At 42.0% G+C, this 19167-nt stretch overlaps 1 protein-coding gene across 3 annotated transcripts in view; it reads right to left on the bottom strand.

Moving 5' to 3' along the window:
* Positions 1-19167, bottom strand: part of LOC111969766 (macrophage-stimulating protein receptor) — a 30573-nt gene that overhangs the window by 8130 nt on the left and 3276 nt on the right. The window contains exons 2-21 of one of the 3 annotated variants that reach the window (XR_002878044.1): positions 16419-17726; positions 9633-9809; positions 9178-9300; positions 8825-8995; positions 8436-8599; positions 8175-8310; positions 7947-8083; positions 7595-7774; positions 7030-7126; positions 6663-6881; positions 6186-6332; positions 5205-5361; positions 4858-4947; positions 4558-4758; positions 4205-4291; positions 3918-4099; positions 3682-3791; positions 3405-3570; positions 3063-3199; positions 2440-2887 (exon numbers count right to left, since the gene is read on the bottom strand). Coding sequence is in view for 2 of the 3 variants with exons in the window: in XM_023996012.2 (XP_023851780.1) it covers positions 2662-2887; positions 3063-3199; positions 3405-3570; positions 3682-3791; positions 3918-4099; positions 4205-4291; positions 4558-4758; positions 4858-4947; positions 5205-5361; positions 6186-6332; positions 6663-6881; positions 7030-7126; positions 7595-7774; positions 7947-8083; positions 8175-8310; positions 8436-8599; positions 8825-8995; positions 9178-9300; positions 9633-9809; positions 16419-17630 (4119 nt within the window). In the remaining variant the exon portion in view is untranslated. Of the gene's footprint in view, positions 1-774; positions 2888-3062; positions 3200-3404; positions 3571-3681; positions 3792-3917; positions 4100-4204; positions 4292-4557; positions 4759-4857; positions 4948-5204; positions 5362-6185; positions 6333-6662; positions 6882-7029; positions 7127-7594; positions 7775-7946; positions 8084-8174; positions 8311-8435; positions 8600-8824; positions 8996-9177; positions 9301-9632; positions 9810-16418; positions 17727-19167 lie in introns of those variants that run through there. The other 2 variants (XM_023996012.2, XM_023996013.2) reach the window with 2 other exon arrangements.

Genomic DNA, 19167 nt, shown 5'->3' with positions numbered 1-19167 from the left:
AATGACGTTTCACTTCCTAATGTTATAAAATACATTTTACCAAGACAAATATGATTATTCATGTGCTGAATAGTTCAGTGGGGTCTTTCTCTAGCATGTAATTTACAGTATGTACAAACAGTCGGATTTCATAACCTAATACATCYGATAATAAGCACCGAGCTCTGTTGACAGAGCGGTGCARCTGTCTTGCAGAAACTTTTGAGGATTTTACGTGTCTTCAAAGTGGTGTCCGCGGGTCACAAAAAGCTAAATTAGCATGACGAGCTGAATTAAATGTACAAGGCTTTGAMAATACAAAGCTTGTGGTACACTTAGTGCTCCGATGTCATTTCAAAGAGATACACTTGTTTTAGTGAGAGAGATCTTCGAAAAAGGACAGGAATTTCGCATTCATATGGAAAGCGTATACTAAAACAAGAAAATACTACAAGTCATCTTTCAAAATCAATATCTATCTTACCTCTACTGTATATTGTTTTATGTCCTACGGATTTGAGAAGAAAGATGACGAGTTCAACGGGAAAGTGAGCCTTAACCTTAATCCTCACACAGCATCTTAGCCTAGTTGACAAGAAGTGGTACAGTTTTCCTTATTTTTGACCACTTTTCTTATCTGACAAGAGGTTTGGACCATTGGTTTTCTTAGAGGTTTATCTACACAATTAACATATTATTTTACCCATTGGTCAAAATAAGAATGATGTTTTTGATTGAACACCYTACCAATTGAAAAGGTTAACATTAACACACAAACTCACGTGCACACACAAACAATGTGATGCTGTTTATGACATGTAARCCTATCGTCATCTCCACAGTGAGAATATCTCCAGCTCAGTGAGAGGCTCAGAGGAGAGAGGTCAGATAAGTCTATGAAATACTTAGAACCCTTCAGTATAACCAATAAACCAAAATCTCTCGCTCACGAACACTATTCATAGCTACGGTACAGAAACCATCTGAGATTGGCTGTGTTTAAAATCGAATATTTCACTCTCCTCATGTTGAAACAAACATTCAGACTTGTCTTTTCTGATTGATGTTTCTGAATCCACCAGAAACCAAGAACAAGACCAACACAGTTGAATCCACATCTACCGACTGAAATAAAAGAAGAAAACAGAGGATATGGGGAGAGAGATTTCAGTGCCATTTAAGAGACCGACAACAGTCTGCCAGTGCCAATCATAACCAAACATAAGCACCCTTCTTATCACCTTTCAGTTTCATAATCCCGGAGCATAGACTGTTGTAACAAAGGTCTTGTCTGTACCGCGGTCTCATGAGGTGCAGAACACTGCAGCATAAGAACTGGTGACAAAGGTTGTTACTGACAGCTAGTGGTGGTTTTAAAGACTAACAAGCAGTAAGATATGGGTTGCATATCAGAGTTAAAGGGACAATCTGCAGTTCAAACAACCAAGCAGAATTGTAACCACCCTCAATTTCATGGTCAGCGCTATAGATGCAAGGACTGACCATCCATGTATAGTATAGATTTAACTATGTTTTGACGCTATACAGTGACAGTGTTTCTTTACAATTACATTGTTTACAAACAATAGAGTAAAACAATCTATTATGGGTTCTGAAGGGGCATAAAAGTTGATCTAACCTCATTAGGCATTTATAATTATATTTTTGAAAAGTTAAGGTGTATATATTGTTAATTTAAAAATACACAAATGGATGTACCAATTGCAGATTGCCCCTTTAAAGGGATATTTTGTATCTCCTTCCCCGGAGTCAGATTCATTTATGGGTACCAATTGTATGTCTCTGTGCCCAGTATGAAGGAAGTAAGAGGTAGTTTCGCAAGCCAATTCTAACTAGCGTTAGCGCAATGACTGGTAGTCTATCTACTAGAACGCTAGCAGATAACCATAGACAACGCTAGTTTGGTTCACTGAAATAGCCTCTCAGAAGTATCAATGAGAATGACCAGTTCAGTCAAGGGCCACATTCAGAACCATACATCAAATGACCATCAACACAAATGACCATCAACACAAATGACCATCTCTAAGGCATATCTTTGGATGCCAGCAAAAAAAAGTGAGAAACATATGGCTGACAAATGTGAAATCCATCTGATTTAACGTGGTCAAAACCAAATCATAGTCCTTAGTTGTTATAAAACATATACACATTTCAGATATACAGTATACTGTACATTCAGTTGTGCATATTTACAGCTGTGCTTCAAACATGAAGGTTCACTTGGTGTCCCATTTATAAATACAATTTCTTCACCTGAAAATCTTCCTTTAAAAAAAACCCCACAAGTGCATTGAAAGTACAGACAAATATGATAAAGTCATMATTTGTGTACTCACATGGAAGGGGAAACTACATTGAAATTCAGTGTCAATGCTCACACAAGTAAACACATTTCACAAGGTCTTCTTAGTCAATAATCAATATTCTATTCCTTACCAATCCAGTCTTGAGTAACAGAAGTGAACAATTATTTCTGTGTACTAATACTGCGTCGTGGATGGGAATAGGGGGAGCCCTCCATCTATGGTGAATGGTCATGCCCCCCATCCGTGCCCTCTGACCACGCCCTACTGTCCCTGTCCTGGTCTGGTTTGGTCCACTAAATTCTGGTATGGTATGGACCAGTCAGTTCTGTTGACCCCTGAGGCTCTGCGGTCCTCAGCTGGACACAACGCTGTCTGATCCAGAGGCTTCAGCCTCATCAGCAGAGGTGGTAAGGGTAGGGTAAGGCCGTGGCTGGTCCAGGTTGACGTAGGTCACCTTCAGGCTGATGTAGTGCTCTCCCTCCAGGCAGGACAGGATCTCTAGCACCTCCTGGCCCAGCGTGTGGAAGTCAGGCCTGAGCTCTGGCTCCGGGTCCCAGCACTCCAGCATGATRGAGTACCTGTAGAGAAACAACAGCATAGAACAATGACAACAGCTGTCAACAACCATGACAGAGTTCCTAATGCAACAACAACAGCTATAAAAGACTGTGATAGAATAGCTGTAGATCAGGAATGGGATGATCCGCGTGACGCCGGTTGCCCGTTAAAAAGATCTTACACTAGATCACTTACAAAGCATCAGGGCAGAACTGTGGCTGGTGCAGCCTGCGTCCCTTTAACAGAAAGTGAGTGATGTCATAGGGGTCCACTTCAGGATAGGGGCTCGCTCCTCTGGTCAACAGCTCCCACATCAGGACCCCAAATGACCACTGTGAAGACAAGGGATAAAGAGCTAGAAAACATTTACAAGAACTGGATCTCTAGCACCTCCTAGACCAGGTTCATTTAGCAGATGCTCTTATCCAGAGCGACTTACAGTAGTGAGTGCATCCATTTTCATTATTTTTCGTACTGTAAGACAGATACAGTATACAATGGCTATAAGAACATTGAAATAGRGTCATAATCCCTCACCACGTCTGACTTGGTGGTGAACTTCTGTGTTTGCAGGCTCTCTATGGCCATCCACTTGACTGGTAGCTTGGCCTTCCTGTGGTCCTGGATGCTGTAGTACTCCTTGTCAAACACATCTCTGGCCATTCCGAAATCTGCCACCTTCACCGTGAACGTTTCATCAAGCCTAAAGAGACCATAGATAATAGACAGACTTTATAGATGGGACAGCCAGGCACTGGATTGAGAAATAGCATAAACAAAACATTAACGAGTGATAGAGCTGCCGTGCACTTACATGCAGTTTCGAGCTGCCAGGTCTCTGTGTACAAACTTCTTCTGGGCCAGGTACTCCATCCCTTTGGCAACCTGTAGCCCAAAGCCAATCAGGTCTTTCACTGTTGGATTCTGGAGGAAGAGAGGTGACACAGGAGTCATTCATGAACAATATAAACGTATATTCTCTCTGACGAGCTGACTAGTGGCTATACTTTGTTATGATGAAGTATGAGGAAGAGTAGGCCTTTAACGTACCCTCCTTTCACAGAGTATGAAGTGGCGCAGGTCTCCATGTTTCATATAGGGCAGCACCACCAGGGGGAGCCCCTCCTGAGGCAGCAGGATACCCAGCAGGGAGAGAACATTGGTGTGATGGAACTCCTTCATCAGGATGCCCTCTCTCAGAAACTGCTCCACCTCCTCCAGGTCTGTGATCCCTGAGAGAGGGAGAATTGAACTATGTGTACCAAGCAGGACATACACTAGCACAGTTGTTTATGGCATGAGGGCTCAGCCCAASAAAATGAGAAGAATCCACTTACTGTTCAATGACTTAACAGCACAGTGGATTAACTGTTCTTGGTTATTGTTGTCTGTCAGGTAGCCGTGGTACACAGTCCCAAAATGACCTGAWTAACGACAAAATTACATCAGTGTTTTGGGGGACATGGCGCTAGTCTAGTTACATACCTTAAACTTAAACAACAACAAAAAGAACAAACAGGTAAATGAGTGGAAATAGAAATAGATGGATTCTAATGAATATGACGGACAGACCCATTTTGCTTCTCTTAGTCAGTGTCTGAGGAGGTCCCGATCTGTTTGGCGTGACAATGACCATAGGAGTTGGCAAGACAGYACAAACAGATCTTGGACCGGGCTATCCAGACCATACCTTTGCCGATGATCTGGTTGTGGTGAACGTTGAGCCTGTCGGCTGGGATCAGGACATCTTTGACCTCCTCCAGGAGCTCAGGTCTCAGGGTGTCCAATGAGATCAGAGGCGTGGCTGAGGGGTCAAAGGTGGCAGCGTAGAGCAGGCTATGTAAGGCTATCCCTCCTGAGCCTGTCCTTTGGCTCACCTGGTTGGACCATTCTGGAGTACAGAGGAGACACGGCAAGAGAAACCCTTGATTCATTGATATGAATCACAAGATTAATGAACCATAATAAATGTTCACACCAAGGATCCCACCTTGTCGATAGTCACCTGTGGGKGATCGGTCAGGGTTGCTGCTTAGCCGACTGCGGACAAACATCCTTGCTAAACTAGTGTCTACTTCGCCTGAAATGTTTTCATCAACATAATGAATTACATTGCCTTACACAGTACATACTCAAAAACGTTAGATACCTAGCAGAAAATATGAAATGTCTTAAATGTACACATGGTAAGTTATTGCTTACATGACAACAATTGTTAAAGGCATAAAAATGTAGGTCTGTCTAACCCGTGCTATCATTTAAGAATACTGGTAAATGTACTGGTAGATGAAAGTGYATCTTCTTGTAGCGAATTCCACACACAGTAACGGTTCTCACCTTTCTTCTTCCTCCTCACATGTTTCATGGTGATGAAGGCCATGGCAGCACCAACACACAACGCAATGACAATTCCAAACATGATAACCACTACGTTGGTGGTGTTGTTGACGAAGACCACCGTGCCCACCTCATAGGCACGCCCATTTACAGACACCTAGGACAGAAACCAGGATATTACTCACACCTTATTCTGGGATCAGTTTGATATCACTTTCATTTAAGGACCAGTTTACTAATGGATTGATGGTTTGCTTTCAAGGTTAGGGTCAATTCCATTTCAATTCATTTAATTCGGGAAGTAAACGGAAATTCAATTATCAATGCATGTTAGCTCGCACGAYTCTTGCCGTTCTCCTTCGACCTCTCTCATCAACGAGCTCTTTTGTCCACAGGACTGCCGCTGACTGAATGTTTTTGGTTTGTCRCACCATTCGCGGGGAACCCTAGACTCAGGAGGGCGGCTGTTTCTGAGATACTGGAACCGGAGCGCCTGGCACCGACGATCATACCCCGCTCAAAGTCACTTAGGTCACTCATTTTACCCATTCTAACGTTCAATTGAACAGTAACTGAATGCCTCAATGTCTGTCTGCCTGCTTTATATAGCAAGCTACGGCCACGTGACTCACTGTCTGTAGGAGTGATACATTTTCATGAAGGGGGTGGTGTACCTAATAAACTGGCCACTGAGTGTATATGGAAGTAGTTTAGTGGGGTTAAATATGGGTAAAGCACATATATATATATATATATATATATATTTTTATTTTTTTTATTTTATAATTTCCTGATCTTTCTTAAATCTCTCAGATATACGAAAGACACTTTAGAACAAAGTTCCTTTTAGATTTCTTTTTTGACTTTGTTTCCCCTTGTATTTAATGCTTTCTATGGGCTAATGCTTTAATGCTCCCCCCCCCCCACGGCTTAGACTCTTAAGGATTAAGTTCAACTAGGTTAGCCATTACAGTAGCTCACCATGACAGGCGAACCTTCCCTGGGGATGATGAGATCCTTGGGGATCCTGCAGGTCAGTTCGTTGTCCAGTACTTGGACTCCGCAGTCCACACCTCCGATGGTCATTATGATCTCCATGCAGAGGCTCACCATGCTTAGCTTGTTGTGCTGCAGACCATGGAAAAACACTTCAATGAGGAATTCATTGGAGCTTGAATATGAAATGACATCTTTAAAACCAGATTACACACCGTTTCAGTTGTAAACTGGTTGCAATGAAGTAATTTCAACCAGCTTTGCCCACTGGTACCTAAGAAATCAACTACTCACACTACTTATACAACAACAATTGTGGTTAGATTTACCCATCAACCAATTGGTTAATCTAGAGTTACTGTGATGGTTGAAAACAATGATGATTGACTGACTGACTGACTGACTGACTACGTAACTGACTCTCTTCAAAGCTGAGTCCTGTGTGTATGATTGTGAACGTACATGCAGTGAAACCTCAGTCTGTCCAGGGCTCAGGCTCAGTACGTTGCCTTCATACTCAAAGGGGGTGATCCTGGCGTCTGGATGGTATTCAAAGTCCTTCCTCAGCAGATTGATGGCCCCGTCCATGCCGATATTAATAAAGCCCTTGTCTGTCTCATTTCTGGGGAAGACAGGGGCAAAGCACTCCATATGCGTGGGGGTTGCTGTGCCRTTGCAGACCTGCGTTATGTTCAACACATCAAATAGTGTCAATAACAGTACTCTGGGGTCATTTAATCAAATCAAATCAAAGACTGGCATTTAATGGATATTACCCCCATCATAGGTTTATGAAGCCCAGAGTTGTGAACCATGCAGGGTAACTTACACGCTGCAGAGACTTCTTCAGTCTGTTGGATTTGTAGTGGATCACAGTGTTGTACGCAGAGTCCAGATTTTTGCCTTTGATGATGATCTTGGATCCACTTAATCACAGGATTGAACAAAGAGAAAAACAAACACATAGAGGCTTGCTGTTAGAGGTCAACGTTGCTGACTGTAGAAACCAGAGAAACCAGCACTATTTGCAGTWTATTCTCTATTATTATTCAAATGGTTSTGCCAGTTGCTGAAATGTGACCCAGAAAAGGCACAGCAATGTAACACAACAGGTCTTAGCTTGTTTATTTCTGTTGGCTAATCACATCCTCACTTAGGTTTACCTCATTGCCTCTCGAGAGATTGCACATTTCCTGCACAGCATGTTTTCCCTCAGCTAAAAGTGTAGGCACTGCCCTGAATACATTTGACTTATCACTGTCTTCTCGGTCAGCATCATCTGTGTGAAATTAACTGTTTTCTACAGTTCTATATAGCACATTTGCAGGTCAGTCAGCTAGGCCCAGAAGCACACAGATGATGCCTAGTGGCTAGTATCCATTTGTATGGCCTACCTTCGGAAGCTGCAGGCAGGCCGTATCTCAGTGATCACAGGGTTGCTCTTGTAGTGGAACATCTTGTTAGTGGACACCTGGGATTGGTCAATGACAACCCTCACGGGCACCTTCTTCACTGCTGCCACACCTTTAGACAGGCAGACTATGGAGGACATGGTCCCCGTACCCTTAGAGACACTGACAGAGACACAGTAAGACAATAACATAATATTATGGACACTGATATAGATCCAGACAGAAACCGTAAAAGTCATATGTACTACGAAAGTCACAGGTYCTACAGTTACAATGAGACACCCAGGCTGAGAGAGCAAATTGCACAGCTGAAACAGTAGATGCCCMTAATTACCTCTTGATGGGGCAGTCCTGGTCTCCTATAGACACAGTCTTAATCATCCCAGCATTCAAGTGAGGCCCTGTCAGTGTGACCAAAGTCCCCCCTACCTGAGGCCCGTAGTCAGGCATGATTTCTGTGATACTTGGCTCCTGGATAGAATTGTAGACATTAGAGTGGATGAAATACATTGTTTTGAATAAAAGGTTGTGTCAACAGTCAAATAAATGTAATCCTCCTCACCACAAAAGTGAACCCTGTAATTTGAGCCTGCCCTTGGATTGAGTAGCGTCCATCCACCTTCCCCTCACGCACTTCCACAGTGATGTTGAGATCCTGGTATGGGCCTGTAACATTAGGGTGAATGCTACACACCAGCCTAGGAGTGGTCAGGGTGAAAGATCAGTGTTGACTACGGCCTCAATAATAACAAAGCTATGAGGTCATTTGACAGAGTTGATTTGAAGTTTGGATGTCTCYATGCATTCTGTGTCTGTTACTTACTGTGTGCTGTTGCTCTTCTCTGACAGTACAGTGCAGGGGGTCTCTCCCACCCTCACCAGGTGGGTCTCCTTGCTGATGATGGCTGGTCTTATAGGAGACCGGAACTCCCAGCCACACAGCTTAAGCTCTGTCTCACCATTAGGGGGAGCTGTCTTAGGGAAAAACTGGATCCCCCCATACAATACAATCAGAAAAACATGATGCAGTTCACATTTCCTCAAATGCTTTACACATTTTCTTCAAATGGTCAACTACTCACTTTCAAATATTCTATTAAGAATGTGTCGGTTTCTTCGACCCATGTGTTTGGTGGCCGTTGTTCTGACATTTATGACAGAGGATCAGTTTAAAAAGAGCCACTCCYTACTCCGGCCCCCAAGCAGTCTTACCTCTGTGATGAAGGGAGGACAGGACTCGTTCTTCCACTGGGCGGGGCACTCCTCCTGCCTGGAGCACACCGCCGAGCACCAGCCACACCCTGTAAACCTGGGCGCCGCCAGGCATGTGGAGCAGGTTAGAAAGTGTTTACATCCTGGCCCTTTAGGAGACACACTGAACATCTGTCACAGAGGAAGAGAGAGAGAGGGGGAGAGAGGAAGAGAGAGGGGGAAGAGAGGAAGAGAAAGAAAAGAAAGGGAGTGGGGAAAGAAATTGTTACAGTATTCTCTGCCTTTAGAAATCAAAAGTAAAACAAATAAGCAAAGTGAGGTAATGAGCACTTATGACTGAATAGAAAAGGCACCTTATTTCCAACCACAAAGAGCAAGGACTCGTTGGATTGCACAGCAGCTTTCCTGGACACTTCTGTTTCCTCACCCAGAGAATAGTTGGCAAAGATGATAGGACTTGACCTCCTCAGGATGAGCTACATCAGTCAAAGACACTACAGTTATATCACTGAGCCATGGCAGACCTATGAAAGGAATGGATTTATAATATGTTCTACTCAGGTTGGTTAAAGTGCTGAGAGAGCTAATGATCTTCATTGGAAAAAACTGATTGCATAATGTTCACACCTGAGGAAAGACAGTCATGCACATGGTACAATTTTTTTATATAGGACAATCTACCCCCACTTTCACYGAATCTGCATTCATGAAATAGACACTGTCATTTCATATTCTCCTACTAGACACCTCAGTGACTGTACTGTACTGCAACACAAACACACTAAACACATAGACACAGTGAGYGTACCTGCAGCAGCCTGCCGTCCTTGGTGCCAATGTGTGCCACAGTGTTGTCCCCGATGATGGTGACCAACACTGAGGTGAGCAGGACGTTGTTCATGTACCTGTTGAAGAGGTCCACCCTGTAGTAGGGTTTAGACACTAGGGTGGGACTTTCCCTGCACGTGGCATTGTTCTCTGAGCTCTGCACAGACACAACACACACAGAGACAACAACATTACTCATACTGACTGACTGACTACTCATACATGAGTACTCATTTCACACAATTTCCACTTCCCTTTTTAGATTGCTTTATTAAAATGGTGTATACACTGATTTATTTTACATTACATAATCGTTTTTTTTTTTTTTTATTTTTGCCTTTATTTAACTAGGCAAGTCAGTTAAGAACAAATTCTTATTTACAATGACGGCCTACCCCGGCGAAACCCTAACGACGCTGGGCCAAATGTGCGCCGCCCTATGGGACGCCCAATCACAGCCACTTGTGATACAGCCTGGAATCGAACCAGGGTCTGTAGTACACCTCTAGCACTGCGATGCAGTGCCTTAGACCGCTGCGCCACTCGGATCCTCTTTGCCTTATTGGTTGTTTGTCATATTCTCCCATTAAACTGCAATAAGTTAATGTGATTTGTTTTTGTAGTGTCCTGAACCACCCACCCCCCTCCCTCCGGCACACACACACACACACACACACACACACACACACACACACACACACACACACACACACACACACACACCCAAAATTCTGACAACCCTGACACGTAAAGGAAAACGGCTGTAAAACAGTAGTGAACCATGGCTTCACACTGTGAAAATAGAAAGACTCAAAACACTATCTTCGTGTAGTAAAACCATGAAAAGTAGTGCACCTAAACAAAGATGCGTTTGGAGGGTGGTTGAATGTAAACCCAATGTAAGCGTTAAGATACACAGAATGCATTTCAAAACAGAATTGAAGTACCTTGAAACACCAAAAGTAGTTATTCAACCTGAATATTGGTGTTTTTAAGAGTGTTGTGAAACAATAGATAACAATAGTTTTTAACACCTCTCCCATGTGAACTTGACCAAATTCAAAWCAGCAATCCTTCTCAATCATTATTTAAGCTTTTATAAAACATATGATGGTTGACTGTTGTTTTTCCACTTTACTAGTGAAATAGTAATTGAAATGATTGCCAATATTGAAAMGTTTTGTTATAAATGACCCATCAACTTCAATGAACGATGGAGATTAATTGGGTTTTCTGCCCATGATATCATTTAAGGTACTCTAGTCTTTTCCCATTGTGTTTTATGTAATTTATCTTGATTTGGTAATGTAAATTCTTATTATTTTTTTAAAGTTTTGTCACAACTAGGGCTGTTACGGTGACCGTATTACCGCCACACCGGCGGTCACGAGTCCTAATCCTATGTGACCATTTAGTCACGGTAACTAGGCTTTTTCAAGCTCTGATCGTGCTGATGCTCATTAGTAGCCTACCAAWCTTGCTAAGTGCCTAGTACTCAGCACTCTATTSTCCCTCTAATCACTCTGACATCAATGCAAACATAATMGAAAATSTAATCCAACACTTCATGAGAGCSCATGAGCTCATGTTAAGCAACATTTCTATAGGCTATGCAATTGCTTGAGAACACAAAGTTCTGATGGCCTCTACTAAAAAGAGGAGGTTCCAATCAGCTTTCTATAGGCTTACTATATTTATTTCTCAACTTTCCTAATATTAAGCACATTGCTTCGCTTTACAACAGGAGTATAGCCTGCCTGGCATGAAAATTAATAAYGAGAAAAGCTTCCTCCATTCGCTATTTAAGTGCATAGATGACATGTATTTTTGTTCCACTTCCCCTGTATTGAGACGGGTATATGATAATGGTCCATTCTAAATCCAAACAAATTTCACACATATATTATTTAGTATTTGTAAAGACAAGATTAAATCAAGAATARTCTAATGGGTGACAATAATATCCTATCCCTTGTGAATGATATATTATCACTTTTTCAAATCGTAGTCGCACACCTCATGTAGCCTAGCCCATAGGCCTATGTGTTTTGATAAGGATTGTATCACAACTAAAAAAACAAAGCAGAGCTCAAGCCTTTCAAGCAACTTTTTTTTTTTAAATCATCATTAGAGTCGCATCATGCTCTCTTAGAGTGTATTAAAAATCTAAACAAGTAGCCCAACTTTTGTAMAGTTGCATAAATAACTCTAAATTAAAAATTTAGGAGGACCTGTTTCTTTAACAGTTCAATACTGAATAGCCTCATGTACGCATTCCCTCAAATCGTTAGGATAAAATATTGCTTCTATTTTATTTAGTTATGTTCAATTGTATTCTTCATACTATCAAATAATTTAAAATAATGCCACGGAATTCTAAGAAAATCTTGTCTGCTTAATGAATTAGTGTAGCCCACAGTCATATGGCATAGCCAGATCAGGACCTAAACATAAGGACAACTCAGAGTATGGTATTCTCTTCTTCTAAAATAGACTACATTTTATTCATATCATGTTTCTTTAGACCTGTCTAAAATAAATAATGGATTTATTGTGATGGTGTAGGCTATATTAAATGGATTCGTTAAGACTTTTTAAAATGTAGCTGTTCCAAAGGTCTGCWTCAGTGGCTTGTAGGCTATACATGGAAGTCAGGAGATGCTAAATGTGTTTATGTAAATTAACGGTCAATTATCGTGAGACCGGCAGTTATTTGTTTGACAATCACCGGCTGACAAAATGTCATGACCGCCACAGCCCTAGTCACAACATTTCTCAATTTATAGTATGTCAACCAATCAGCTGTGCAGCCTGACTTGTTTGCCWTCACTTTTGCATAATTTCTTTGAACCATACACTTTTTCAATTCATCATCAATACAGAGGACTCTAACAGTTCTCACCGTTAATTTCTTAACAGGTGCATGCTTGTCAACAATTGTCATGAATACATTTGTAAAAATACTTCACTTAAAATACTTCACTTAATTCACTTAATGATACACATCAGACCTACACATTTTTTTTTTTTTTACACTTTAACAAAAGTGTCCTGAGGATAAAAAAAAAAAATCATCACTGATAAATTACTTTATGCCCACTTTGGCTTTCCTTGTTATTGCCACAATATTATGGTCACTACAGCCAATGGGAACTGATATTGCTTTCGAGCAAAGCTCCTCAGCATTAGTGAAGATATGATCAATGCATGTGGATGTCACAGATCCAACACTACTGGTATGCACTGTAGTTGKTTGAGTGAKAACCTGGGTCATATTACAGYCATTAGTCACAGTTAGAAGCTTCCTCCTGAGAGGACAGCTAGTTGCTAACCAGTCAATGTTCAGGTCACCCAGAAAATAAAGCTCTCTGTTAAGATCACACACTCTATCAAGCATTTCACACACATTATCTACATAGATACTGACTGTTAGCCCTTGCTAGCCTATAGCAACACCCTAAAAGAATAGGCTTTAGATGAGTCAGGTGAACCTGCAACCACAACACCTCAATAACACYTGACATGAGATCKTCTCTAAGCATTACAGAGATATGGCTCTGAATATATACAGAAACACCTCCCCTATAGCCATTCCTGTCTCGTCTGTTAATGTTATCTCCTTGTATTGCTACCGCTGTATCATCAAAAGGAATTATCTAAGGGAGTCTCAGAAATGGATAATATATTAATATTATCTGATGTTAGCAAGTTATTGATTTCCTGAACCTTATTTCTAAGGCTACATATATTAMTATAGCCTTTTCTTGTGTAGCTTATCAGAGACGGACATACTATTGAAAAGATCAAACAAAGCAATAGACAAAAAAAACACTGCTCCGCATGGGGACTGTTGTTGCTAAACACACTGCTCTGGTAGCAAGGGRAAAACTCTAAACAGATGTTCCGTAATGTGATTCTGGTGCAACACCCAGAACTACGAGCATACTGTATCAACCATTAGGACTAGGAATTGTCAGGGACCTCACGATACGATATTATGCTGATTACTTAGGTGTCGAAATAATATGTATTGCRATTCTAACAATTCTCACAAWTCTATATTGGGATTCGATACAGTGATTTTATTGCGATTCGATGTTCCAAACATACTGCTCACCAGTGTCTGCTGCAGCGGGACAAGAGAGAGYCATGAGAAAACRAGTTTTGATCAGTCATGGAAATAAAAGTGCTTTAAACAAMCTGGCTCCCTATTTAAAAAGACGATGGAGAACAAGCTATGAAGGACAAATACTGGAGTTTTGGTAAAGGTACAGCCAACTAGCGCCAAAAYAATATTGTCAAAATTATACTACACGATATATCATCAAATATAATATCCTGATWTGTTACTGTATCGATTATTCCCCCATTCACTATGAAGCATGGAGTGGAATTTAATCAGAATATATCAACACAAACACAAACACAGCTGAACATAAATACAGCTACTCCAGTACAGTATAATTAGCTAAACTACCCCGACATGCCTCTACCTGCCTGATCTTCCCCACTTAGTAAAAAAAATGTTGGTTTAAAAACAACCCAATTTGGGTAAATATTGGGCAGAACACACATTGGGTTATTTTGACCCAGCCAGTTGGATCACAAACAACCCATTGTTTTCTTTAAATTGGGTTGTTGACGCTGGGTTATTGAGCTATGATCCACCGGGTCATAGCAGAAGACTGGAGGAGGTGCTTTCAGATATTTATTTTTGGCCACCCATGACAGTAAATGTCATTCYGRTTAATCTGTTCTGTTGWATWGTGAACATGTTAAGGTTGAGCACTGACGCTTTTGTAGCTTTAATAAGGCGTACACAAGAGAAGGAGTTCATTAAGTGCCTATGTATATCCCAAAGTTGGGACAATTACCACATTGTTATAATATTTAAATAATGTTATATTTTTTTTATATTAAAACGTGCAATGTGCAAAAATATAGATTTTTCTTAATTTTCAGTTTATAAACTTAACATGATGAAAATGAATGAGATTTACTCTCACGGGCCAAAAAGAACTCTGAAACCAATAGGCCACGTAATTGAATTAAACAATTTAACAATTTTCTTAAAATTTAACCATCAATTGGGTTTCAATTCACTTTTATGCTGGGTTGACCCAGCAGATGGGTAATCCCTAGGTTATTTTCAGGAGGCATGGCCTCCAGATAGGTATTTTTGGCCACTTGTTCATCTCATGTTTGTGCACTGCAAATGTACCTTTCCCTTCAATATTTTTGCACATTACATCATTTAATATAAAAAAACATTATTCATAACATTATTTCAACAGCATAACAAAGTGGCAACTATCCCAACACTGGGATACGCATAGGCCCTTGAAGAAATCAACTTGTGTAATTGACATTAAGATACAAAAGTGTCAGTGCTCAACTTTAACTTGTGTTGACAATATAGCAGAACAGAYGAAGTGGAATCAAATTTACTCTCACAGTTGGCCAAATATAACAATCTGAAAGTAACWCCCCTACTAAGCCAKGCCTTCAGTCTTCCGATCTAACACGGTRGATCATAGCTCAAGTGACCCAACTGGCTGGGTCAAAAATAACCCAACTTGTGTTCTGTCCAATATAAAATGCTGGGTTGTTTTTAACCCAGCATTTTTGTTGAGTGCTCATACAAATACTATAATCCATTGAAATGTTTAACATTGACAATATGGCTGGCTGTTACACTTTTGTAACAGTGTACTTTATTGACTTAAACACTAATGACAGTACTGACGAACGACAGCAGACAACTCATGACGTCATCCACTKAAAACACCTCAGAGATGGAATAAGTAGAGTATCCCTTCCTATAAACAGTAACTCTACAAACATGGTTCTTCCTCTATTGGTTGAGTCAGACAGTAAAATGCTTTGAAGTGACACAGCCACTTTAAAATGGAGACCATTCCCTGCTCCTTGCTCTCTCTCTGTGTCTCGTGTGCCTGTTTCCATGCACTCATACAAAACGTGTAGGAGCCAGGCGSAGGGATACACTCCCTCCCCTTCACATTCCGTCTCTTTATCAACACCATTTATAACCTCTGAGTTGGCACACCGTACCTGCARGTGTACACATCGTTCTATGAGCTCAGAGTTGTCAAGTTTAAGAGTCACCACACCTTGACAGCGGATATTACACAGCCAAACACTTTTTTTTTTAAATGAATACAGTTTTTTTTTAATGCAGCTGCTGTCTATTCTTCCAACTATCCATACACTACATTTCCAATTCTTCTTCTTCAAAGTAATAATTAATGTCACACTTTAACCTAGTCATAGTCATAATATTATTAAACAGCTTAATTTATTTTTCTCARACATAGGGCATCATACAATAGGTCAAGTCTACCCTAACCTAACATAGTTARGATTTCAGGAACAGCGATAGCAGGACTTTCATGTACTAAGGCAGTATCAACAGTTCCGACCCTTACAATCATGGTTATTACCATGTGCTGAAACTCAACAGAGCAGAACAGTGTGGCAATGTGCCGGTGAGATCTGACTCATTCACCTCTTCCTCCCTCCCTTCCTCCCTGTTCTCACACATCTGCCTTCCTCCTCTCATAGTACTGGGACTTCTAATAGACAATGCAATAAGAATAACCTATATCAGTCCAATGACATAGTCATGATTTTGGACAGTTGAATATCAATCAAACTATTACATATTCCTGTCTACCATCAGGCTTCACCAACTACCTAACTGAAGCCCTGGCAGAGCAGAAGARAGCGGAGTAGGCCTGTCACTGACCTCATGAGGGCAGCTCTCGCAGAGCTGGAAGTGGCAGAGCCCCCTGGAAAGCTGCTCTGGGCTGGAGCTGCAGCAGTCCTCCACTCCTTCATCAATGGCCCTGTTCACGTGGTCAATTGGGAAGGCACACAGGGCTGAGTTACTGTAGGGCTTCCCAGAGTCATCTGTCTCTGCAAACACCCCATAGAGAATGTCATCCTTCTCCCCCACTCCTAGCTCGTCTGCCAGCTCCTTCCCGGCCCGGGTGAAGTGGGCCGCCTGCAGCCTGTTATAAACCACATCCTCGAACACCTTGCTCCCCGTCCTTCTCCTCCTCCGCCTGCGTTTGGACTCGAAGCGACACTCCAGCACCAGCTCACGGTACATCCAGACCTCTGTGTCCTTCACCGGAAGACGGCCCAGTCGCGTTTGATACAGAGAGGAGTCCAGGAAGTTCTCCCTCTGGACAGACAGGAAGTAGACATAGTCCTGTGTGGAGAAGCTGTAGATGTAGTCGATCCGGTAGGAATTCTGTAGTTGAGGGAGCACGGTCAGACCCTTCATGACCATGTCAAAGCCATCCAGGGTCGACAGCGGCCGGCGCACCGATATGGACAATCTGCCATACCTCTGTGCCACACTCTCATTGAGTGTAGCCACTACAAAGAAATAGGTTGTGTAGCCTTGCTCCACAATGATGACCTCAGTGCCCAGGGGGCTGGCCAGGCAGTCAGGGCAGTCGGAGAGTGAGTTAGCATCCTGCCTGAAGAGACACTCAGATTTAGGTGGGGTACCATTAGAGTTAATTTCATGTAAGTAACAGACCCCATGCTGAGAGCTCCCACAGGAGTATAGAGAGGTAAGATAAGATGATGAGTCCAAGAGCAGGACCTCATTGTTCGTGTCCACTGAGTCCTCAGGATCAGCCTCAATGCCACACAGGGTACAGGTCTGACACTCTGGGCTGCCCACTGGGCCTGTCCTCAGCTCCCATAGCTTACTGAGCCTATTACTCACTGCCTCAATGACATTCTGAGAAGCCACATAAACCTCAGGCTCGTACGGGTTGATCACTATGTTCTGGATGGGTTTAGCAGTCTGGAAGTGGGGTATCGAGTAGCTAACATTGAAATCCACCTCCTTGCGAGGGGTCCTGGGACAGGTGTACAGTCCTGAGGCTTTGAGGGTTTGTATCCACATGCATGTCACCAGGAAGGTGGCCCAGGGGACCATCGCCACTCCACACTGCACTGTTACTGCTACTGTCTGTTACCTACAGCCACGAGATTTCTCCTCTCCACCTGAACATTCTGGGGAACAGCAGGAGCTCTGTGAGGAGAGAGAGAGAGAGTTAGAGAGAGAAAGAGAGAACAGTCTGTAGCACCCAGCCTCACCCTACTAGAATCTGAAGTCAAATGTCTACTGTTTGCTGAGCAGCACCTAGATCTTCTGCACAGATTCTGTCAGACCAGGGCCCTGACATTAAATCTCAGTAAGACAAAAAATAATGGTGTTCCAAAAAATGGTCCAGTTGCCAGGACCACAAATACAAATTCCATATAGACACTGTTGCCCTAGAGCACACGAAAAACTATACATACCTCGGCCTACACATCAGCGCCACAGGTAAATTCCACAAAGCTGTGAACGATCTGAGAGACAATGCAAGAAGGGCCTTCTACGCCATCAAAAGGAACATAAAATTTGACATACCAATTAGGATCTGGCWAAAAATACTTGATTCAGTTATAGAAACCATTGCTCTTTATGGTTGTGAGGTCTGCGGTCCGCTCACCAACCAAGAATTCACAAATTGGAACAAACACCAAATTGAGACTTTGCATGCAGAATTCTGGAAAAAAATATCCTCCTTGTACAATGTAAAACACCAAATAACACATGCAGGGCAGAATTAGACCGATACCCGCTAATGATCAAAATCCAGAAAAGAGACGTTAAATTCTACAACCACCTAAAAGGAAATCGATTCCCAAACATTACATAACAAAGCAATCACCTACAGAGAGATAAACCTGGAGAAGAGTCCCCTAATCAAGCTGGTCMTGGGGCTCTGTTCACAAACAGAGCCCCAGGACAGCAACACAATTAGACCCAAYCAAATCATGAGAAAACTAAAAGATMATTACTTGATACATTGGAAAGAATTAACAAAAAAACTGAGMGAACTAGAATGCTATTTGGCCTTAAACAGAGAGTAAGTACACAGTGGTAGAATACCTGACCACTGTGACTGACCCAAAATTAAGGAAAGCTTTGACTACAGACTTAGTGAGCATAGCCATGATATTGAGAGACCGCCGTAGGCAAACCTGGCTCTCAAAAGAAGACAGGCTGTGTGTACACTGCCCACAAAATGAGGTGAAAACTGAGCAACACTTCCTAACCTCCTGCCAAATGTATAACCATATTAGAGACACATATTTCCCTCAGATTAGACAGACTCACAAAGAATTTGAAAACAAATCCAATTTTGATAAACTCCCATATCTATTGTGTGAAATACCACAGTGTGCCATCACAGCAGCAAGATTTGTGACCTGTTGCCACAAGAAAAGGGCAACCAGTGAAGAACAAACACCATTGTAAATACAACCCATATTTATGTTTATTTATTTTCCCTTTTTTATTTGAACTATTTGCACATCGTTACAATACTGTATATCTCTCTCACATCACCCCGCTCCTCCGCTCTCTCCACTGGCTTCCAGTTGAAGCTCGCATCCGCTACAAGACCATGGTGCTTGCCTAC

Source organism: Salvelinus sp. IW2-2015, linkage group LG11 (genome assembly GCF_002910315.2).
Source record: "Salvelinus sp. IW2-2015 linkage group LG11, ASM291031v2, whole genome shotgun sequence".
NCBI classification, from domain to species: Eukaryota; Metazoa; Chordata; class Actinopteri; order Salmoniformes; family Salmonidae; genus Salvelinus; species Salvelinus sp. IW2-2015.
This window is presented reverse-complemented; position numbering and strand designations above follow the sequence as displayed.